The sequence below is a fragment of the Macadamia integrifolia genome, unplaced genomic scaffold (assembly GCF_013358625.1).
Source record: "Macadamia integrifolia cultivar HAES 741 unplaced genomic scaffold, SCU_Mint_v3 scaffold289, whole genome shotgun sequence".
NCBI lineage: Eukaryota > Viridiplantae > Streptophyta > Magnoliopsida > Proteales > Proteaceae > Macadamia > Macadamia integrifolia.
In genome coordinates, this window is record NW_024869034.1 from 47,453 (window position 1) to 72,204 (window position 24,752).

Here is a 24,752-nt window from a genome sequence, read left to right on the forward strand (position 1 = left end):
CCCACCCACCCTACTCCCTCTCCTCAACCTTGGATCTCTGTCATCCAATCCTCCCCTCTCCCCTCCAAAGCTGGTCACCCCCTTTTCTTTGTTCCCCCCTCCACCACCCTTGACAAGAAGGTGGGCCTTTGCCACTCGGGTTTGCTTGAGGCTGAAATCCACATATGGTGAAATGTGTCATTGGACACTTCCTTGGAGCTTGGCCTCCCTTTCATATTGTGAAGTCTTCCCTTTCCAAGCAATGGAAGCTCCTGGGCTCTTTTTCCACTTTTCTCCTTGAAAATGGCCTTCATTTTCAACTTCTCTGAAGAAGCTGATAAACTCATTGCTCTTGAAGGTGGTCCTTGGCAGGTAGGAAAAACGCCGATATTCATGCGCCACTGGGATCAATACACTTCCCTTGCTAAAATTGATCTATAAAACATCCCCATCTGGGTAGCTTTTCCCAATCTTCCTCTTCTCTTTTGGTGTGCTCACGGGTTAAGCATAGTGGGTTTTATCATCAGAAAGCCCCTCTTCTTTGATCAACCAACAAAACTTATGGACCGGCTTGCTTTTGCCAGAATTTGTATCGAAGCCTCTTCTGATCATCCTCTCCCTACATTTGTGATCACAATGGATGAACATGGGTACTCTTGTGATCAACCAGTGGAGTATAAATGGATCCCCCCATTGCTCCTTGTGCAAGATGTTTGCTCATTAACTGTGTTGTCTCTCCTGAAGAGCCTTCTGTGAAAGCTCCTGGAGTCACCTTTGGCAAAGATTACCGAGCCTTAAGGTTGCCCATTTGAAAACTGAAATTTTGAGCAATACTCCTTCGGCAAAGATTACCCCGTTCTTTTTTAACTTATACAGCAGGGGTTTGGTTGAGTTTGGACTAAATTGCACTGATTAGATATAATGGAAGGCTATTCAACTACGCAGAAGGTACATTTCTATGTTTAGGACTGTTTAGTGCACATCGAAAGAAAGGAACTATTTGGAATTTAAGATTCCAACTTTTATGTTTTCTCACATCTGTGTAGAAAAGATATGATTTCTGAAATCCAGACACTTTCACTATTTGTCTGGATTGGTGGTGGAATTTAGATATTTTTCAAGTTTGAATATTGCCGATATTTCCCCTAATATATATTTTTTCAATATAAAAGAAAAACGAAAAATATTTCTATGCTACAGTGAATACTATTGATCTTCAAGTCTGGTAATTTCTACCCTTGTTTGTATAGGAGAAGACTAATGATGATGTCCCAATGCCTACCTATTTTCGATTCCTTGCTTTGCTTGCCTTCAAAATTTTTTCAGCCGAACAGGTTTGCCATATGATTTCCTTTCTTAATCTTGATTTTCCTTATTAATTCTTACTTATACTTTCAGGATATAACTTTTGCAATTCTAATTCTCTATTTGTGTGGATCATGCGTGCATGTATTCAATGATAACAAACACATTTACTTTCCGCTGATGTAATAATTTTTAGACAGGTAGATGTTACTATTTTGGAGGTTGGATTAGGAGGAAAATTTGATGCAACAAATGTGGTATGTATTATGTTTTGTTTAAGATAAAAAATAAAATGATTAATCTAATCTGAGAAACTAAGTTCCGATGATTCTTTGCCCTATGTAAATGTAAAAAAAAACCTTCCTAATAAGAGTAGAATAGAATAACTTGTCGCTGGGTTGTAGTTGTAGTTATAGTTATTATGGAATATGTTGGATGCAATTTGTGTATTTGTGCTTCCCTTTTCAGGTACAGGCACCCATTGTATGTGGAATAACTTCCCTTGGGTATGATCACACGGAAATTCTTGGTTAGTGACTTCCTACCTCTAATATATAGATCGTTTTAGTGTGAGTGACTGGAAAATTTGATGGCTATGAAATCTAAACAGCTGTTAAAAGACAATACGATATACTACTATACAATAATGTATCATTTAAAGTTCTATTATGTACTATTAGCCCCTCCCAGACCCTGCAATAGCGGGAGCCTTGTGCATTGGGTTGCATGTTATTTCTTTATTGATAAAACATTATATATTGCAATGTAAGATTTTCTGAACCCATCATCATTATCTTTGAAGATAAAGCTTATTTGTGAATCATGACTTTATAATTCTGTAACAATGTCTAGAATAAAGTTGATTTTGCTCATGGAATGTTCAGATGTCATGTCATGGGTTGCTTAAGTTGATAGTGATAACCAGATTATGAGCTTACAGATAAAATGGTTATGACCTTTCTTTTTCATTTCTTTGAATGTTTAGCTGTAAGAATTGATATTTAGATTGTGAAAGATTAGTTTGTATATCATGTTGGTTTGAGAGCAATGGGATCTTACAATTGCTGAGGTTTATTCTTTGTGGGGTGCTTTGAACAGGGAATACCCTTGGAGAAATTTCTGGAGAGAAGGCTGGTATCTTCAAGGTGTGCATACTGTATAGAACCATATTTACTAAAAGAATGTCTCTTATTGGAAATGCTATTAACAATAGCATTCTCCATGTTTCTTTCTTTCTTTCAATTTTGCCACTTCCTCGTGCAGCATGGAGTTCCTGCCTTTACTGTTCCACAACCTGATGAAGCAATGACTGTACTAAAGAAGGCAGCTTCTGAGTTGGATGTAAGTTGTTGTGGTTCATTTCTGGTTTTGGTGCATGTTTAGCGAAAGTTTGAGATCTCAATAGTCAAACTCTGAATTCTCCCAAGCCCTAAAAAGTGGAACTTGGCACAAGTAAACTTGGTGATTCAAACTGGACATTAGTTTATTTATTTTTCATTAATAAAGATAAATAATAGTTATCTAATTTGAAAGATGTTATACATATATATATATATATATATTTTTTTTTTCATTCCCTCGTTTTCAATTTCAAATCAAGAACAATTGGCAAAACTTTGGCAAGATGGTTACCTTCTCTAAAACCTTCCTTACTGCACCCTAAACCATGAGTTGACTCACTGAGTTTCCAGCTCTTTTCAGCTGGATATGCTGCCTAGATTAAACTGACAGAACCTGGTCTATTGCTCGACTTGGAGGAGTTATTCCCCCTGCGATATGTTGCTTGAGAAATGGCATCTGTCATGCTAATTAACAGTTAACGTTCGCTTTGGGTAAGGAAAGCTGTTTTGATGTCAGACTAATTACCAAGGTAATCAGTCCCAGTAGGATCCATCATAAACTCCAATAAGACTTGGAATAGATCAGATTCAACAGTAAGAACAGATCTGAAAATAGACCCAGATTTAGCTCAAAATTTGCATAAATTGCGTATCACCAAATAGGACTCCGTTGGGGCTGAAATTTGGATATAATGGGGATCCTATATGGGGGAACAAACCATCAAAATTTGAACAAATTCTACCCGCTGGATCGGGACTTATGTTGGTTGCAGGATAATGTAAACTTTTGGTGATTCTTCAAGAACTGGAGTTGGAAGCGTCGGATGATCCTCGACTTTGGATCAAGTGGTCCACCTAAGGTCCTCAACAAACCCTCAAAATCCTGCAACAATCAAAGATCTGGTCTGGAAGTTACGCACTCGAACATTCTTCCCGGGAAAACCTTGAAACTGGAACCGATAGTATTTCTGTGTCTTCTGATCAGAAATCTTAGAGGGCTTCAATCTCACTTTAAACAATAGAGAAAGATAAAACTAGAAGAAGAAAGAAAGGAAGAGGGTGAGAATCGTCGAAGGAAGAAAGGGGGATAGGGGAATGGCTCTCTTAGCTTGGGTCTCTCACCCTCAGCTCTTTCAGTGGCTCTTTCAGTGGATGAACAAACATCTCTCAGGTCCAAGGAGTAAGCATTGCTCACAAATAAACTTTATTAATTCGTCCATGTCTAGCTATTACATTAGATTAGGGGCCTCTTATATAGGTCTACGCAAAACTTATTACAAATTAGGATATAATGGAAATAGAAACTAACTTCTAAGAGTTGGAGACTAAGAAACAAATAAACTCTTTACTTTTCTAATAAGTAAAAGTAACAAAATATTAAACTAGCATCTACTAACAATAAAACTAACTTGCTTCCTAACAAAAGACCAAAAAGGAAAGAAAATCCTAGCCAAGTATGCTGAAATCGATGGACTGCTGGCTGGTTCTTGTAGAGTCTTCTTCCTTCCAAATCTGATGGGACAGCTGTATGCTTCTAGAAAGACCATAGTGTCACGTGAACGGTGTTCATGTATAAACTGTACACATGAAAATTAATTCCTGTTCACTCTCTTCTTCCTCATGCTTTGATCTACTCCAATGTCATCTTTCTCCTTCGTACCAAACAACCAGCGGCAACCCTTCTTAGGTTTGATTGGTGGAACTCATGCGATAAGACTTAATCTGAGTGGAAGTTTAAGAGTAAATTCCTAACTCCTGGCCCTACCGAATGCAAGAGATGGAGCCACAACCATAGTTAGCAAAAACGGGAACAGAAAAAAAATAGAAAGGGATGGTATGGGCTTTAAACAGTAAATTTTTTCGAACGATACAGTAAAAAAAACAGAGAATGGCAAAAAAAGGAAAATGGATAGTACGTGTTTTAAACATGTAGATTTCAAACAAACAAGACTAAAAAAACGGTAGTATACTCGTATAAATTAAGGAATTATTACATGAATACAGCATCTAATGTTCAAAACAACTACAGTATCCAACACTAATGCATATATATCTCATGTCTCATTATAAGTTTTATGACATATAATTGAATATCATCCAATACCAATTTTAAATTCATACACCAGACATGTACAAGTTTTATTGAGCAATGTGGCTTGGCTATGATGTTCATTGTTGTCAACATAGTCAACACACTCTTGGAGTAATGTATATTCAGTTGAGTTGGGAGTCATCACTTTAGAAACATTTTTCAGCAAATACATTAGTTTTATCTCAATTTCGGGGTCCATACATTGATATTGAGTTGAAGGTGCTATCATGAGAAATATAGACATGGTTTTAAGTATCGGTACGGCCCTTACCGATATGATACACATTGATCCGATACATGGAATTTTTAAAACCCTTTTGTATCGATATGTATCCTATGATACATACCGATACACATGATACGATACGATATGCATTGATACGTACCGATAATCTCTGGAAAAAATAAAATCGAGTGAAATGTATGTTTTGGTATGTATTGGTACGTATCGGTGTATCGGATCGATACGGTATGATACATACCGATACAGTGCGCTATGGTCATATAATGGCCAAGTTGGGTAATTTTTCAAAAAAAAATGATTTTTTGAGGGGTTTTTGTTTCAAAGTTGCTGCCAACCATATTTCTCTCCAACTTAAATGGAAATCAAGGTTGGGAACAAGTATTTTACATTTATGGGACAACTACAAACCTTGAATTCTTAGTGCGATACCCTTAATTTAGTGTTTATGCATAATACATGTTATCAATAGCTTTTTTTAACAAATTTTTATGCAAAAGTGTATAAAAAGGTGTTTTCTATCCATTTGTGTGTATCTTTAGCGTATCTTTGCGTATCTCCGATATAATATGATACCCTCCGATACTTATCTTAATTTTGGTTGACCGATACGGTGACCGATACCGATGCTTTAATCCTTGAATATAGGCCATTGAGTTAGCTTCAATTCGGCGAAAGAATCTGTTCGATCAAAGTTCGGGAGAGAGAGATATGGTTAATTAAGTAGACATTATGTTCAACAAGTTAAGTCTTAAAAAAGGCCAGAAAAAGAGGAATGTGTTTAAACGCGTTTTAAACGTGTTTAGAACGGGAATGCTTGCCGTTTGCAGTTTTTTCAAGTATCTTTGGGAAGCAAACGGAAAAACGTGTTTTAAACGGTAAATATTTGCTAACAGTGGCCCAAACAAAGGTCAATATAAACTATCACGAATGGGAGTTTCCTGCTTTCAATTTTCGAGAAATTTCAATAAAAAGAGGGGGCTGCTACATTCTCCCCATGAGTTATGCAGTTAAAAATTCTGGTATGATAACTGATGGGTTGTGAGAGAGTTTACCCTCTCGGTGGGAGGCTAGGGAAGTGGTGGGAAGCTGGCAAGCATAGTCACGTGGTCTAGGTGACCCAAAGCATTGGAGGGGGCCTGGATGCAAGGCGAAACCAATAAGGCAACCAAGGTGCCAGGACACCTAGGCGACTCGTTACAACGATGTTGGTGAGGTTTGAGTGAGAGATTCAATCATCTGTCCTTTTATCTTCTTTCTTCTTTGTTTTCAGAATTTATTTTCTTATTTAAAAATTTCCAGATCTGAATATCTTCTTTCCAATGTGTTCTGATCTGTTTGTCTCATTCCTATCTGACCATCAAGTATCCTATTGTGAAAAATCTTTTCGTAAGTATTCTTATTGATTTAAGAGTCCTTAAGGTTCTGGTTTGCGAACTGTTATTCTATGCTAAAGGCTGTTATAGATTTAAGAGCCATATATAACTTCTTAAATCTGTTGGTTTCTATCTCCTAGATTGTGGGGCTGTCTCATTTAGTTTATTTCCTGAACAGATAAGGATTAATAGTTTTCTGAAATCAGACATTCATAACCTGTGGTTTCCCTGTTTTAAACTTTCAGAGCTGTTAACAACTCTGCGAAATCTGTAAATCACAGCATCCAGACGTTGGATCACTGTGATCTGTTGGAATTTGTTTCCTATTTCCAAGCATTACCTTCGACCAAAGTTTCAACCATATCAGATTATCTGATCTGGTGATTTGGATTTCTCCTTAATGATAGGATCTAGACTTTCTATTTTCTGATTTAACTCATAAGTCTAGATCCCACTGTTGGATTCCATTCATTTTGTTTTTTCTTTTGTTATCTTATCAAAAGGCATACTCAACCAGAAAATTTGCATGATCGAAGTTATGATTCTTGTGATATTAATTTTCACATTAATCTGGTTTGTCTTTGTGACATCTGATCCTGCCTGCTGGACAGCATCTGATACCCATCATTTGGTCAACCTAATTGCATTATGGCCCTGTCTGAAAACTGTCGTGTGACATCCTAGGGAGTACCTGGCTCAGGTTGCTGTCTTGGAGGCATATCCACAATCCCTTAAGTTCCAAACTGAGTGAAGAATTGGGGAATTATGACTTGTGTCTAAACTTGACACAAGCCTCTCTATTTATAATGAAAAATCAAACCTGCCTTCTGTTGTTTGCTGGAAACTCACGTTAAAGAGCTCTGTCCCCAGTATTATCTCGTCCATTGCCCCTGGTTGGTCTCACATCACTAACCATTCCCACCACCCAAATGGGCATATTTTCCTCCTTTGGGACCCTGCAAAAGTCTCAATTTCCCTTCTCTCTACAACCTCTCAGATTCTTCACTTTTCCATTTCAGACCCAACTAGTGGTTTCTCCTTCTTGTTCTCAGCCATTTATGACTCCAACCGCTTGCATGACAGAGACTCTCTTTGAAATGATCTTTGCAACTTGGCTATCCAGGTTGGCTCCCGTCCCTGGGGCATTTGCAGAGACTTCAATGTGGTCCGCTTCTCCCATGAAAAACAAGGTGGTGGTCATCTGAACCCTTCTAATATGGATGCTTTTTAATGATTGCATTGGGGATATTGGATTGATGACCTTCCCTGGTCTAGCATAATGTTCACCTAAAACAACAAAAGAACTGGATCCTCCAGAATAGCTTGTTAGCTGGATAGGATGCTAGTCAATTAAGCCTGGCTCAACTCTTTCCCCTCCTCCCATGCCACTTTTAAGCCTCCATCCTCTTCTGATCACAACCCCATTCCATCATAATCCATTCCTACACCTCCTTTGGTCCTAAGCTTTTCAAATTTTTTGACATGTGGTCTTCCCACCCTGACTTCTTGTCAGTTGTCCAAACTGCTTGGCTCAAGCCTGTCCAAGCTCATTCATCCCCTCTTATTGCTTTGGCTAGGAAGCTTAGAAATGTCAAGGCTGATCTTAAGCTTTGGAATACTAACACCTTTGGGAACATCTTTTCTCTTGTTGCCAAATGCAGGAATAAACTCTCTACCATTCAGGTTCAGCCCCTCTCTGGCTGTGGAAGAAAAATTGGAATCTGCAAGGCTTTTCAACCTTTTGTCCTAGGAAGAGAGCTTCTTGAAGACAAAAGTCTAGAATCACTTGGTTGGAGCTTGGAGACTCAAACTCATCATACTTTTATCGCTCCTTGAAGGCTAGAAACAATTTCAACCCATCACCAAGCTTATTTCTCCTGATGGCATCCAGGTCTCCAAAGTGGATGAGATAAAGGAGATGGCTGTGAACCACTTCAAGCATCTATTCAATCCTCCTTCTCCTCGGCTTCCTCTATCTAAGAAGGTCACTTCAACAAATTTGTCCACGCCAACATCGCCCAAATGCTTTGGTCAATCCCCTTGGATGAGGAAATCACTTCCGCTATCCTTCTCACAAAGCAAACAAAGCCTCTGGCCTTGATGGATTTAGTATGAGATTCTTCAAATTTACCTAAGATATCTTCAAAGAGGATTTGATTGAGATGGTTAAAAGCTTCTTCTACAATCCAAGCCAGATCAAGGGCATGAGTTACACCTTTCTTTGCCTCATCCCCAAGCATGAGGGAGCTATCATTGTGAATGACTTTAGGCCAATTTCTCTTTGCAACCTTATTTACAAGTTTATTTCCAAGATCCTTGTTAACATGCTCAAGAAAGTGATTGATTCCCTTGTCGGTGACAATCAATCAGCATTCATCCCAGGAAGAAGCATGTGAGACAACATTATTCTTTGTTATGAGATTGTAAGAGGATTTGATAGGAAGGGCCATCCCCCAGCTGCTCTCATGAAGATTGATATCCACTAGGTTTTTGACTTTCTATGATGGGACTTTATCATTTCTATCCTCAGCAAGATGGGATTCCCTCCCACATTCACAAACTGGATTTTTCATTGCATTGCCTCCCTAAAATTCTCAGTTTTGATCAATGGTAGCTCGGCTGGATTCTTCTCTCCCTCAGTAGGAATTAGACAAGGATGCCCTCTTTCGCCTTATTTATTTTGCCTTGCTATGGAAGCTCTCTCCAGAAGTTTGCAAGCTACCTCGGATCAAAATCTTATTGCCCCCATCCATAAGTGCAAAGCTTTAAGACTCACCCACCTCGCTTTTGCTGATGTCTTGATGTTCTTCTCCAAAGCTGATGCCCCCTCTGTTGATTCTATTATGCTTTGCCTAGACCTCTTTGCATCAATGTCTGGTCTTCGCATCAACCCAAGGAAATCTCTCACCTTCCTCTCTAGGATTTCGGACACTGCAAAGGTCTCCTTCCTTAAGAAAATTGGTTTCGATCTACGATCTCTTTCAGTCAGGTATTTGGGGCTGCTTCTAATCCCAGTAAGGCTTACGGATCATCATTGTTCTCCCATGTTGGATCTTATCAGAAAGCCCATTCAATTATAGAAAGGCAAGCTTCTTTCCTTTGTTGGGTGTCTTGAGCTCATTAGGTCCGTTCTCCAAGCCTTCTACATCTACTGGTCCGGTATCTATGAGTTTCCCAAATCCATCTCTTCAAAATTGGAGTCCATCTTTGCTGCCTTCCTTTGGAAAGGATGCGAATCCACTAGATCTCTTCGTCCTCTAAGCTGGGCCGCAATAGGTCTTCCTAAAAAGGGGGATTGGGTTTGAGACGTATCAAGGATGGTAACCATGCGGGCATCCTAAAATTGATCTGGAAAGTGGTTTCTAAGAAGAAAAGCATCTGGGTGGACTAGATTGACTCTAATAGGCTTAAGAATGACACCTTTTGGACTGTACGCTCTCCCTTAGATGCTTCATGGGTATGGTGTAAGATGATCTCTCTCCGAACCTTGGCCTCTAAAGTTATTTCCTCTCGGATAGGAGATGGATCCTCCACTTATCTATGGCTTGACCCTTGGCACCTTATGGGGATTCTATCTCATGTTCTCAGTGCTCGGAGCATATATAGTTCTGGTCTTCCAAGACTTGCTAAGGTTGCTGACATAATATCATTTGGATCTTGGTCCCATCTACTAGCTCCTCTCCGTAGATGGAAGAAATTTGGAATGATTTGCTTGTGCTTCCCTCTTCTAGCCACTCGAGGTGTGACACTCTTCTTTGGACCCATTCCCCATCTGGGATTTTCGATGCAAAGGCTGCTTGGGGTTATGTCCGAACTCAAAGCTCCTCCACCCCTTGGCATAAGCTAATCTGGTTCAAGCATCATATTCCTAGGCAAAGCTTCACGGCCTGGAGAGTCTTCACAAATTGCCTGCCCGCTCAAGCCTTCCTTATTCATTGAACGATCCCTGTCTCCCCTCTTTGCTATCTTTGTGGATCAGAGCCGGAGGACATAGAGCACCTCTTCTTTGCTTGCCATGTCTCCTATTTCAGTTGGAGTTTAGTCCTCTTTAAGTGCTGGACTTCTTTGAGAAGAATTCTCCTTTTCCACAGGGAATGGATCTGGATGGATATGACATTCCATGGAAAGACCATCTACGACTTTGTGGGCAAGCTTGCCTCTGTGCAACCATCAATCAGATCTGGATGGAGAGGAATCATAGAAAATGGACCTCCAACTCTCAGCCTCTTGGAAAGATTTGGAGCTCCATCTTTTTTGATGTAAAAGTTAAGATCTCAAAAGTTTCCTCTTGGCCCCCCTCCCCTATAAATGATCATATTGTAACTTCCTAGGAGCTTTTTAGCTCTGTGATCGGGACCCCGGATCTCAGTACGGATTCTTATTGAGATCCTTGTTTTGTCTTCTTTCTTCTCCCTCCCCTCTCTAGGGGCTTGTATATTCTTTCTCCTTTGGTTATGAATTAAATTATTCATCCAAAAAAATAATCCATTATTATAACACTCCCCCGTAAGTTGGTGCATGGATATCACATATGCCCAACTTGCACAAAATAGAATAATAAACTTTATTACTAAGTCCCTTTGTAAGATTATCTGCTAAATGTTCTTCACTTCTCACAAAAGGAATGCATATGAGGCCTTGCTCCAACTTCACCTTGATAAAGCCTGTCAATCTCAACATGTTTGGTGCAATCATGTTGGAGTGGATTATATGCAATGTTAATGGCTGACTTATTGTCACAATATAACATCGGCAACTGAAGAGACATACCCAGATCTTGAAGGAGACCTCGTAGCCAGAGAAACTCACAAATACCATGTACCATCGCCCGGAACTCTGTGTCTGCACTAGATCTGGCCACAACTGACTGCTTCTTACTATACTATGTAACTAGGTTCCACCAACAAATGTACAATAGTAGTAATAGAATGACAATCGTTTGGAGAACCTTCCCAATAGACATCAATATTTGCCTCGAACCCTTATATGGTCAGAAGCGGAAAATAAGATACCATTTCCTGGGGCTGTCTTCAAGTACCAAAGAATGTAGAACATAGCTTCCATATGAGAGGAGTAAGGATCAGGCATATACTGACTCACCAGGCTAATTGTATGAGCTATGTCTGGCTGAATGTGAGATAAATAGATGACTTTTCCAACCATCTTTGACGTCAACCCTTATTTATTGGTTCAACTTCCTTGCTTTTGAGATGGGAGTTTGCCTCAATGGGTGTATATGAAGGCTTACACCCTAACACACCAGTCTCAAAGAAAGTCTAGTATATATTTCCGCTGAGAAAGGACAATACCCTTGGTAGACCATGTCACCTCAATCCCAACAAAGTACTTAAGCTTCCCAAGGTCGTTAATCTCAAATTCCTTACCAAGGTAGCCTTGAGCTTAGAGATCTCATCTGTATCATTGCCAGTAGCAACAATGTCATCCACATGTACAATCAAGATAGTAACCTGGTCACCCACCCTTTTAATGAACAAGGTGTGATAAACATTACTCTGAGTGAAGCCAACTGCTATCATGGGCTTGTGGAACCGACTAAACCATGCCTTGAGAGATTGCTTTAATCTGTAAAGAGCTCTTTTTCAGTTTGTACACCTTGCCTTGGGTTTCTAGACTTGAGTAGCCTGGTGGAACATCCATATACACTTCCTCTGTCAATTCACCATGAAGAAATGCATTCTTGAAATATAGTTGTTGTAGCTCCCAACTTAGGTTCACTGCACAAGAGATAATAACTCTGAATGTGTTCATTTTAGCAACAGGAGCAAAAGTCTCCTAGTAGTGGATCCCATAAGTCTGAATGAAACCTTTGGTAACTAGCCTTGCTTTCTACCTGTTTATAGTCCCATCAACATTTTTTTAATGTAAACACCCATTTGCAGTCAACTAGTTGCTTCTGTAGTGAGAGAGTAACGAAGCCCTATGTGCTATTCTTGTGAAGGGCCCTCATCTCCTCATTCATTGCATCCTTCCATTTAGGCTCTACAGTTGCCTCCTGCCAGGTCTGAGGAATTGAAACATAAGAAAAGGAAGACATTAAAGCACGATAAGAGAGAGATAGAGCATTATAGGACACAACATATGATATAGGGTGCTGAGTACAGGTCCTATTACCTTTTCTATGGGCAATAGGAACATTAAGAGACTGAAGGTAAGTGAAAAGGAGATACCTGGGAGAAGAGACTCAGGATTAGAGGGCAGCTGTGGAGGAGTAGTGGTAGTGTCAATTCTCCTTTTCTTGCGAGGGAACACTTGTAACTCCTAATCAGGAACTTGTAACTTCTGCTAAACTAATGGCTTCCCCTGTATAGGATGTTTTTGAGTCCCAGTAACATCAGTATCCTATTCTCCCTTATCCTCTTATCCTAGAGTCACACTTGTGTCATAATTTCCTCCCTCATCCATTGGAATGAGTGAAGGACCATCAAAAGAAGGAATTAAGAGAACCTCTTCACATCTAGAAGACTTCCCCTGAAGAGTTGAGTAGTAAGCCTTACTCTCACAGAAGATCACATCCATGGAAATGAAAAGTCTCCTGGAAGGAGGGTGATAGCACCTGTAGCTGTTCTAAGTCGGAGAATAGGCTAGAAAAATGCACTTGAGACCCCTAAGGTTGAGCTTGCCAGGCACATGATGATTTTGAACAAAGCAGATCGAGCCAAACACCTTAAGAGGAACAACAAAGCTACAAGAACCAATAAGCATCTCCATAGGACACTTGAACTGCAGCATGCGTGAAGGCATCGTATTGATGAGATAGGCAGATCGAGCCAAACACCTTAGCGTCCAGGCGGTTTGCCTGGGTCCTAGGCAATTGTCGCCTTATTTATGCGAAATATGATTTAATTTACTTAAGATATTATTAAAAAATAAGTAAATACCCATTATTTGAATCCAATAAAAACAATTTAAAAATCAAATTCCAAAAGGATAAAAAGTCAACTCCTCAGTACAAGAATAAAAACTAGATTTTTGGTTGTAAGGGCTATGTTCAACTTTCAAATGTTGAGGTTTTTTCAATTCTGAAAAATTTATAAATCTTATCATGGTAAAACATTGTTAAAACCAAAATACCTGTAAAATAATCTTTTGTTTTGATGTCTTTAAAATCATTTTCATTCAGGAGATTTTAACAGCATTTGTGCTTTTTAAAATAAGTTTGACCAGAACATAACTTTGTTTTTACAGCTCAGATTTAAGTAATCTTAGACTTGTTTGAAAGCTGGTTTTGTGCTATACCTAATACAAAAAGTCTCGTGTAAAAAGAAAATCATCTGACCAGTAAATCTTATTATAGAGTAAGAGCATTTCTCTAAATGTTGATCTTTTATGACTTAATGTGACTTAATGTTGATCTTTGATGATTTGGTATGGCTTAATATTGCTTTTTGATGATGCGAGGTATATGTAGCATACTAAATAATGTTAGAAAATAGTGAAAATAAAAAATAACACTTGGTCGCCTTGTTCTCCTTAAGGCGCCCGCATAGCCGTCCAACGCCTTGGTTCGCCTTGGTGCCGTGCCAATATGGTAAGGACTGCCTCACTCAGTATGGGACAGGAACATGTATCTCAAACATAAGTGAACGGGTTACCTCCAATTAGTGTCGGTTCTTATGCTCTGTAACCCCATTTTGCTCTGGAGTAACCCCACAACTAGTATGATGAATGATCTCATAGTCCATAAGGTAGGATTGAAAAGATCCCTCAATGTATTCCCTGCCATTGTCAGTCCTTAAAATCTTAACCTTTGCATTATACTAAGTTTGAACCATACAATGAAATTCCTTGAGCCATTTAAACACCTCACTTTTATGATGCAACAAATAGACCTAAGTAAGATGAGTATGATAATCAATAAATGTAACAAACTAGACATACCCAGAAACAGATACATGACTGGAAGAGCTCCAAACATTAGAATGAATTAAAGAGAAAGGAATAGTGCTTTTATTATCAGAAATAGGATAAACATTCTGAGTTTGTTCAGAAAAAAAATATGCATCATAGATAAATTGGTCTGGAGTACAATGTTTGACTAAAGCAGGAAATCATCTAGATAAAGTAAAGCAGAAAATAATCTAGATAAAGTCCTCGTGAAGGGTGTCCTAAATGAAGATGCCAACTATGGAGCTCTGAAAGGGCTAACTTTGATGTTGTATGATGAGCCTGTGTAGATCCATTGTCCAGGTAATAGAGACCACCGCTCATTCTACCATTACCAATCATTGCCCCGGTCGCCAAGTCCTGAAACAAAGTGAGTGGGGAAAAAGGTGACTTTACATTTCAAATCTTTAGTTATACTACCAATAGACAACAAATTAGTAGAAAACTAAGGAACATATAAAATAGAAGGGACAATAAGGGTGAGGACTTAATGGAACAAATCCCAACAATAGAATATAGAGAACCATCAGCTACTCGAACCTTGGTTTTACCTAAGGATGGACAATATGTAGTAAAGGAAGTGGGTGAACCAGTCATTTGATCGGTGGCCCTAGAGTCAATTTTCCAGGATTGTGGAGCAACCGATGTACACAAACCATAGAAGGCAGTACCTGACTGAGCAGAGTGGGAGGCAAAGGTGGCAAAGAAGAGGCAGCAGCAAATAGAGGAGCCCAACTGAGTCATCATCTGAAGAAGCATAGCCATCTTGCCGTTGGAGAAGGAGGACCTTATAGAACTTGAGGCAATTAGAGTTGTCAGTAGCGTCAAACTGATTTGCTTGAGATTGAGAGGACTTTTCACGACCCTGATTACGCCCATAAGTATTGGCGGGTCGCCCATGGTGCTTCCAACAGGTCTCCCTAGTGTGTCTCTCCTTACCATAGTAGTCACTCTTGACAACTGGCTTGTTAGTAAAGGAAGGAGCGTTGTTCCGTGCAACATTACTAGCAGGTTGACCAACAGAACCTTGTGCAAAGTGAAGGGTGGAACGATCCTAGGAGGCAGGTTGAAGCATCTCAATTTGACGATGCTCCTCAGCTGAATCAGAGAGTAAGCCTGTTCAAGGGTAGGAAAAGGATCACGATTGAGCACATTAGCCCTAATCTGATCACATTCCACATTCAAACTTGCTAGGAAATCATAGACTTGGAGCATCTCCTCAAGCTTCTTAAAACCTACAACGACAGTGGTGCAGGTAGGCTGATAGGTTTCATAGTAATCCCCATTCCATGCAGTTCTGAATAATATTGGGATACTGTGATATCCTTCTAAGTAGCCCTATGAATTTTCTTTCTCAATTCAGAGCACTGAGCACTAGTGCCCACTTGAGAATAGGTTCCCTTCACAGCTTTCTAAATAAGAGCAGCAATATCAAGCAACAAATAGCCCCTAGCAATAGATGGGGTCATAGAGTTGATAAGATAGGACATTACCAGACAATTAGTGGCGTCCCATTTGTCCTGAGGGGCACTAGCAGTAGTAGGGCAAGTAGTTGTACCTGTAAGATAACCGGCATAACCACAACTATAGACAAGTAGTAGGAGTGAGACCACATTAGATAGTTGCTCCCATCCAACTTGATGGAGCTAGTAGGGAAGATAGGGTAGTCGCTATTAGAATGTCTCCCCCCTCCTAGAGAACTGGTGTGCCAGAGTCTTCAAACGCCATAGGTGCTGATCCCAGGAGCAATCATAAGATAGAGAAACCGTCCAAATTCAATCAAGCATAAGGACCTGAGTAGAATTTAGGGTTCTAAACAAGGAAAGGTCCTTGGTGGGAAGAAATTGATCACCGAGGGTAAAAGGCAAAGAGAACCAAACTAGGGACTCCCGAGAGAGGAAACAAGGAGGCGGTGAGGGTTCGAGAAGGGGCGGTAGATTAGGATTGGTGAGAAAAGGAAAGAAGAGAGGGTGGTTAGGGTTAGGGTTTAGGTGAGCACGGAGGGGTCGGTTAGGGTTTAGGGAGGGGCGGCTAGGATTTAGAGCTAGGGATTAGCGACTAGAAGGGGGGCATTGAGGGTTAGAGGCTAGGGTTAGCGCAAGAAAGAGAGCAACAGTTAGCTGTAGTATAGGGAGGAGAGGCAGCGCGAGGTAGGGCGGCGGTGTATGGTGCAGGAGAGGCGGCAGTGGCTGTGGCTTGGGCTAGAAGGAGAAGATGAGGGAATGGAGATCTAGGGTTTAGGAAAAACCCGCTCTGATACCATAAAGGATTGGGAATTATGACTTGTGTTTAAACTTGACATAAGCCTCTCTATTTGTAATGAAAAATAAAACCCTAAAGGGCTTAAGTGTCCGTTGGATAAAACTCCTAAAACCTAACAAATAATCCATTATTACAGCACTGAGGAATTGGTGTAGACTGTCCTGCTTCATCTCGCTTTTTGGTCATCTTCATAAAGGCAAGAATCTCAGTGAGAGTGCTTTGAGTTTCTTCGTTGAACTTGTCATATATTGTATCACTCTGTTGGTTTTCTAGTAATTCCTTGCCCATCTTGTAGAGCTCATGGTTGGTGATATGAGAGGGTCCTATTATGGTTAGAAATTGCTAAAAATTTGGCTCTTATACCAATTGATGTGATCCCAGGTTCAAAACCCTGATTATAGGTTGCCATGGGCTAACCCAAAATAAAATTCCAAATATAAGTAGTGGCAATTCCGTAAATCTCAGAACAATTCAAGAAGGACCCTTCTTGAATAAGAAAACAGTAGTTGAGACAAATCCAGAATTAAAATTAAAGATGAAGGCCAATTCTGGAATAGAATCAGGTTGGGATTTTTTTTCTTGGGGGGGGGGGGATAAGTAAATCAGGTTGGGATTACTTGAAACAAAAGTTCAAGAAACAGGGGGTTTGTTGTAACTTCTGAGGTGTGTCCTTAAAACAGATTAGAAGATCGGGCCGCTGCTTCTTCCTCTGGATAAGAAAGAGGGAAGTGGAGACAGGTTGACTCCGGTTGAGAGAAGTCTCTCAAATGAAGTCCAATCAACCTGAGATTGTAGGGTATGATTCTGCATTCAGTAATCTTGTAGAACAATCAACAATAGGCCAGCAGATTAGGTAAAAAAGACAATAATCCCTATAACTGAACCTGGTGGAAGTTACGGTTAAGGTTTCAGTTGAAGGTCAGAAACTCCAGGTAGGGGTGAAATCTGGGAATGAAATGCCTGGGATTGAATCACCCAAAGGCGTATGATCTACACCCTAAATTTCAGGAAGAACAGAAAAGGAGTGTTAAGAGTTTGACTTACATCTGGTTGGTAGCAAGAACTGCCCAGAACAGACTATCGGCAGTAACAAACAAGGAGAACATGAAAATAAAGGAGGAGAATAAAAGGACATTAAGAAGAATTGAAGAGAAGATTAAGGGAGAGATTAACATGGAACATGAGGGAGGAACTGAGAAGAGGAAGTTTCTGAACTTGCGCACATGCAGCTCTTGGCAGCAGCAATTGATTTCCAATCATGAGAATTGGTTACACATATAGACTAGTCCTAATTCCAACCGTAACCTGAAACAACTTTGACATGGATTCAAACTCCTGACGTTATCTAAATCTGAGAAAAAATAAATTCGGAAGTAGGAATCTTCTCTTACAAATGACTATCTCCAACTAGAAATAAATAAACTGAAAAATTACAATAATAGTCCGACAAACTAAAAAAATTTCTACTTGCCCCTATCAGATGCTACTGTATCACTGATTTGTTTTTCATGTTGAAATAACAAGAATCAAAAGTTAGAAGCTTTTACCACCTAGTTGTTTTTGTCTTTGCTGGTGGCAGGTACCACTTCAAATAGCATTGCCGTTGGACATCAACTTGCTGAATGGTCTAGATCTTGGGCTTGTTGGTGAGCATCAATACATAAATGCAGGTCTTGCCATTGCTTTATGTCGTACCTGGCTTCAGAAGACTGGCCATCTGGAAGGCACATACCTGGACCAGCCTGTAAGTTCTATAGTTTGAGGTCTTCTTTTTAGTACAAATATGTTGGAACTTAGAAATTTGAAGTTTTCATCTCTGAACTTTCCATGCTTTGTGGAAATAGAGCTCTCTGCCGGAACAATTTGTTAGAGGGCTTACAACAGCCAGTTTGCAAGGGCGAGCGCAAATCATTACCGACCCATATGTAAGATCAGGGGATCTGGTTTTTTATTTGGATGGAGCCCATAGCCCAGAAAGCATGGAAGTGTGTGCAAGGTGGTTTTGTCTTGCCATCAAGGACAATGTCCAACAGCAGAATTTCTTGGAGAAGCCCCAAAATGCAATCTCTATGAAAAACTCCACACTCGTAAGAACAATTTGCTTTCAACTTCATTCCATTTATATGTTAATGCTTTTTGATGCTCCTTACATTTTTATCGAAACAGAACATATAAATTTGAAAAATGAAAAAAAATAAAAATTACAACTGATGATGAAGTGGCATTGGATAGGCTAGATGGATAGATTTTGAAGCCAAAGCCAAGGAAGTTTGGCCCAAAGTCCAACCCAATGGGCTCAACTTTAGGTCCATATGGGGGCCCAAAGCATTAGTTTTTAGGATGGGTCTTTGATTTATGTGTTGGTAATTTTGTAGTTTTCTTTTAAAATTCAATAGCTATTAGTAGTTGTCAATGGGGTCCAAGTTAAGTTTATCACAAGTCAATTTTAGTTAATAGGAAGTTTCTATTTTTGTAATATGTTGATTTGGAAACTAAGAGTCCTAAGTAATTTCTGTTTTCTTTATTCTGAGTTTTATTGATAGATGTAACCCCTTCTGTTTTCTTTATTCTGAGTTTTATTAATAGATCTCCTTCACACCATAAGAAATACCTTCCTCTACCTCATCCCCCAAAAAGGAAGGGGTAGCTTCCATTTTAGATTTCAGACCATCTTCTGCAATATCCTTATACAAATTCATTGCAAAAATTGTGGCCAATAGGATCTAACTCTTTGGTTAGCCCCAATCAATCTGCCTTCATTGTTAGCAGAAGCATTGCTAAAAACATCATTCTTTGTCATGAAATCGTTAGAGGCTTCGACCACAAATCCCATTCCCCAGCTGTTCTTCTCAAAATCTATATTCACAAAGCTTTTGACTCTATCAATTGGGACTCCATCTCAAAAGTCAACATGTCCTTCCCTCCTACCTATGTTCACTGGATTCACTCCTGTATCTCCTCTTCTCACTTTTTTGTTTTTGTCAATTGCAGTCTTACGGGTTATTTCTCCTCCTTCGTAGGTATCAGGCAAGGTTGCCCCTTTCCCCGTTCCTCTTCTCCCTCGCCATTGAAATGCTTTTTAGATCAATCCAATTTGATATGGAGCATTATCTCATCTCCCCAATCCCTAAATGCAAAGCCGTTATGCTCTCCCACCTTGCCTTTGCTAACGATTTTATGATCTTCTCAAAGGCTGACCCGTTTCCATCTCTTCGAAAATCTTTCGGATATCCATATCAACCTCCTCAAATCTAATCTCTTCCTCTCCGGAGTCTCTGATTCTGACCAAGCCCGCATTCTTGGCCTAATTGGATTCTTGCTTGGATCCATTTTGGTTAAATATTTGGGCCTTCCTCTCATATCTGCCAGGTTGACTGACCACCACTGTTCCTCTATGCTCAGACCTCTTGAGGAAAAAACTCCAGCTTTGGAAAGGACAGATTCTATCTTATGCAGGTCATTTTACTCTGATTAGATCAGTGGTCCAATCCATGTATCTCTATTGGACTGGCATTTTTTTCCTTCCTGTCTCTTCTATCAAGGCTTTGGAGAACCTACTCTGCTTGTCCCTCTAGAAAGGAGTTGACTCCATCAAATTCCTCCACCCAATTACATGGGCTGTTGTCTGCCTCCCAAATTTGAGGGAGGTCTGGGGTTGAGAAGAATTAAATAAGCCAACAATGTTGGGATCCTCAAGCTTATTTGGAGTGCCTCTAAACACAACAACATTTCGGTGTCCTGGATCTATTCTTCTCCCCTGAAGATCGAATCCCTTTGGTCTGCCCGCACCTTTAAGGATGCCACTTGGATCTAGAGAAAAATCCTAAGTATTAGACCTTTAGGTCTGAATGCCATTGCCTGCATCATTGGTAATGGTTCTTCGACCTCCCTCTAAGTTGAGAATTAGAGATTCACTGATGATTCGACTTGTCATTAATGACAAAGGTCCTTATTTATAAGGAGATTACAATAAACCGAATAAGGAAAGTAGGATAACGCTGACTAAGCATCCCTATCTACAAGAAACCGGATAAGGAAAGTAGGGTAACGTTGACTAAGCGTGCCTATCTACAAGACTTACTACGGTAAATAAGACTTAACCATGGTAAAAAATAAAACTAACTATGGTCATCTCAACACTCCCCCTCAAGTTGGTGCAAATATATTGTATATGTCCAACTTGGAGACAAGAGGATGAAATGCCTTACAATAAACACCCTTGGTAAACACATCAACTAACTGATTTGCAGTACTGACAAAGGGAATGCAGATTGTCCCTTGGTCAAGGTTCTCTTTGATGAAGTGTCTATCAATTTCAATATGCTTGGTCCTATCATACTGGACGGGGTTGTGGACGCTGCTGATGGCTGCCTTGTTATCACAATACAGACATATAGGACCTTCAACATTAACTCAGAGATCACGCAGTAGGTTCTTAAGCCAAACCAGCTCACAAATCCCTTGAGCCATTGTGTGATATTCAACTTCAGCACTAGGCCAAGATACAACGGATTTTTTCTTGCTACGCCAAGTAACAAGGCTCCCTCCAAGGAAAGTACAATTCCCAGACGTAGATCTCCGATTATCAATAGATCCAACCTAGTCAGCATCAGTAAAGGCTTCGATCTTCAAGTGTCCCTGATTAGAATACATAATTCCCTTTCCAGGAGCGGATTCAAGTATCGAAGGATCCGATACACAACTTCAAGATGAGGTGTCTTGGGATCATGTAGAAATCGGCTAACAATACCAACAACATAGGCAATATCGGGCTTAGTGTGGGACATGTAGATCAGGCGGCCAACAAGTCTCTGGTACTGTTTTTTATCAACAGAGTTCCCCACTCCACTGCTCAGCTAATAATTAACCTCCATAGGGGCATCCGCAGGCTTGCACCCAAGTATACTTGTCTCACTAATGAGATTTAGAACATATTTCCTTTGGAAATAAATATACTTCTACTAGATCTAGCAACTTCAATCCCAAGGAAATACTGAAGAGGTCCTAGGTCCTTAGTCTCGAACTCTGCTGCTAGTAAGGCCTTTAGATTGGAGATCTCCTCATCATTGTTACCAGTAATCACAATATCGTGAACATAGACGATCAGAGCAGTAAGCTGGTTACCTTGCACCTTTATGAACAGGATGTGATCTGCTTGACTCTGTTTGTATCCAAAGCTGATCAGAGCTTTCATAAACCGACCAAACCATGCTCTGGGAGACTCTTTGAGGCTGTACAATGACTTCAACTTGCAAACACGTCCAACAGTGGAGGGAGTGGAAAAACCGGGAGGAACATCCATATAGATTTTCTCTTCAAAATTTCCATTCAGGAATGAATTTTTAACATCCAACTGTTGAAGATTCCATCCCAGATTTGCAGCAATAGACAACAATGCCCAGATAGAGTTCATCTTTGCAACAGTGGCAAAGGTTTCTTGGTAATCAATCCCGTAGGTTTGGGTGAAGCACTTATCCACTAAACATGCCTTATATCGCTCAACTGTCCCATCAACCTTTTGCTTGACTGTGAAAACCCACTTACACCCAACTAACTTCTTTCCTTGAGGAGGAAGAACTAGTTCCAAGTACCATTTTTATCTAATGCTAGCATTTCCTCAACCATTGCAGCCTTCCACTTCGGATCATTTATGGCTTCCTTCTAACCCTGTGGAGTAGACATAAAAGACAACGAAGAAACAAAGGCCCTATAGGAGGGAGATAAGGATGCATAGGAAACAAAATGGGAGATGGGATGCTTGGTGTAGGAATGAACTCCTTTTCTAACAACGATAGGGAGATCGCCCACTGTAGGAGCAATAAGTACAATATCAAGTATGGGAGGCTAAGAGGAAGCAACAGGTACAATATCTAGTATGGGAGAAGTATTACCTGATACTGGCAGATTTGATGGAGGTGCCGCATAAGGGTATGGCAAGTTACCAGTGGTATCTTGCTCCTTGGGACTCCAATTGTAAGTGATCACATCTCTTACAGGCTGATTTGGTGGCTCCCCTGAATGGATGGCTTACCCTGAAGAGGATCTATATCAATGACAAAAGGAGGCTTTTCCTCAAGACTCTCCCCTTGAAGAGGTGACATGAAATATGCCTCAGACGCTTGAAAAGTGACAACCATGGTGACATACAAATGGTGAGTAGGTGGGTGATAACACTTATACACCTTTTGAGAAGTCGAGTAACACACACTTTAGAGCCCGTGGATCAAGCTTGAACCTTAATGGAGAAGAATTATGAGCAAAGCAGACACAACAAAAGACCCGAGGGGGAAGACTCGAAACAATGGTAGGATCAGGGAGAAAAGAAATAGGGGGCTTAAAATTGAGGATACCAGAAGGCACCCGGTTAATAAGGTGGGCAGCAGTAAGAATTGCATCGGCCCAGAGGTGCTTAGGGACACCAATAGCAAACATTAGAGCCCGGGCAACATCAAGGAGATGACGGTTTTTTCGCTCAGGGATCCCATTTTGTTTAGGTGTCTAAACACAAGATGTCTGGGAAAGATTTGAAACAAGAGAAGGCATCAGACTTGTTATGCAAAAGATACACACATGTCAGACTAGTTGAGGTAGATTCTTCACCAAACTAGGCTTGTTTTATCAGGAATAAGCCTAGGGTTGGGTTCCATACATGTTGGGCATTTAATCCCATGTGTGTTGAGTGTAATAGGCCACTGTTATGGGCCTAAAAGAGGGGCTCTAAGGAAACAAACTAGTTGACTAGTACAACTATCAATAAAAGTAATAAAACAGCAAAAACCATTCTTGTCAATTGTCCTAGAAGAGAGAGAGAGAGAGAGAGAGAGAGAGAGAGCAACCTAGTGCATAAGGCTCCTGCTACTGCAAGGTCTGGGAGGGGCAAGTGTGTACAATTGATCGGACAATCCTAGAAGGACCCCATAATTCAAATTGAAAAATAGAAAAAGGAATCTCACTTTTATTTTCAGTAGGAAAGTAAGACATTCGTGTATGTTTAGAAAATTCACATGCATCACACTTAAGTTGTTCCAAACGACAATTTTTAACTAAAGAAGGAAACATGCGATGTAAAATATGAAAAGAAGGATGTCCCAGACGACGGTGCCACTAGTGGAGTTGAGAGAGAGCTGTTTGAACGGAGAATATGTGCTCCCATAAGAGGATAATCCAAGTAGTAGAGCCCATCACGGACCTGACCATACCCAATCGTTGCACCCTTCACTAGATCTTGAAAAAGGCAATGAGTAGAAAAAAGGAACAGAACAATTAACTTCTTAGTTAAACGATAATGGAAAGAAGATTAGCACATAATTTGGGAACATGCAAAACAGATGGAAGAGAAATAGTAGAGGTTCAAGAAAAGGATCCTTTACCAGAGATAGGGGACAAGGAACCATCAGCCACATGTACCTTATCCCGATCGGAATAAGGACTATAAGTATGGAAGACCTCAGAGCTACTTGCCATGTGATCGGTAGCACCTGATTCAAATAACCATAAGGGAGAATGGGAGGAAGAAACAATGAAACTACCTGTTTAAGCAAGGTTGGACACATGAGGAGTAGGAGAAGTGCCTAACTGTGTCATTAGTTGCTTGAGGGTAGCAATTTGACCAGGAGAGAACGGTGCAGGAGCAGAGGTACTGTTAATAGACTCGGACAGATGGGCCTGGGGACCTTGTTTTTCAATTTTACTATTACGCCCACCCTTGGGATTACCATGGAGCTTCCAACATATTTCCCTGGTGTGGCGAGGGCAACCACAATAGTCACATTGAACAGGTTCCCTAGGAGGGGTAGAACACTTTGGTTGGGTTTAAGCAGTTGGACTCGCTAATAGTGCAAACAGAATTGGAACAATGTAGGGTAGCATAACAGAGCGACGATGATCCTCAGATAGAACCAAATTATATGCCTGGAGAAGAGTCGGAAAAGTCTCACGACCCAGTATCTATTCCCTGATCTGATTGTATTCAGGGTTGAGACTTGTTAGAAAGTCATATACCTGTTCCATTTCACGCTTCGTTTGAAGTGTACTAGCATCAGTAGGGATAGAGATTGGATGATAGAAATCCAGCTGTTGCCAAAGGCTGCATAAGCTGGAATAACACGCAGAGAGAACCCTTTCTGAGTGGTGGAATGAACAGTACGACGAATCTCATAGATTTGATGTTTCACTGCATCCCAGGAACAAGACAAAACTTGGACTAATAGCAGGCTCCATAGAATTTATTAGAAAGGACATAACAATGGCAT

General features: G+C 40.3%; 1 protein-coding gene across 6 annotated transcripts in view; it reads left to right on the forward strand.

Moving 5' to 3' along the window:
- LOC122067403 (folylpolyglutamate synthase-like) overlaps nucleotides 1-24,752 on the forward strand; it is a 74,288-nt gene that overhangs the window by 38,625 nt on the left and 10,911 nt on the right. For 4 of the 6 annotated variants that reach the window (XM_042631238.1, XM_042631242.1, XM_042631244.1 and 1 more), the window contains 7 exons: nucleotides 1,230-1,313; nucleotides 1,485-1,541; nucleotides 1,753-1,813; nucleotides 2,383-2,429; nucleotides 2,548-2,625; nucleotides 18,080-18,244; nucleotides 18,345-18,587. In XM_042631238.1, coding sequence (XP_042487172.1) covers nucleotides 1,230-1,313; nucleotides 1,485-1,541; nucleotides 1,753-1,813; nucleotides 2,383-2,429; nucleotides 2,548-2,625; nucleotides 18,080-18,244; nucleotides 18,345-18,587 — 735 coding nt within the window. The remainder of the gene's footprint in view (nucleotides 1-1,229; nucleotides 1,314-1,484; nucleotides 1,542-1,752; nucleotides 1,814-2,382; nucleotides 2,430-2,547; nucleotides 2,626-18,079; nucleotides 18,245-18,344; nucleotides 18,588-24,752) is intronic. The other 2 variants (XM_042631239.1, XM_042631240.1) reach the window with 2 other exon arrangements.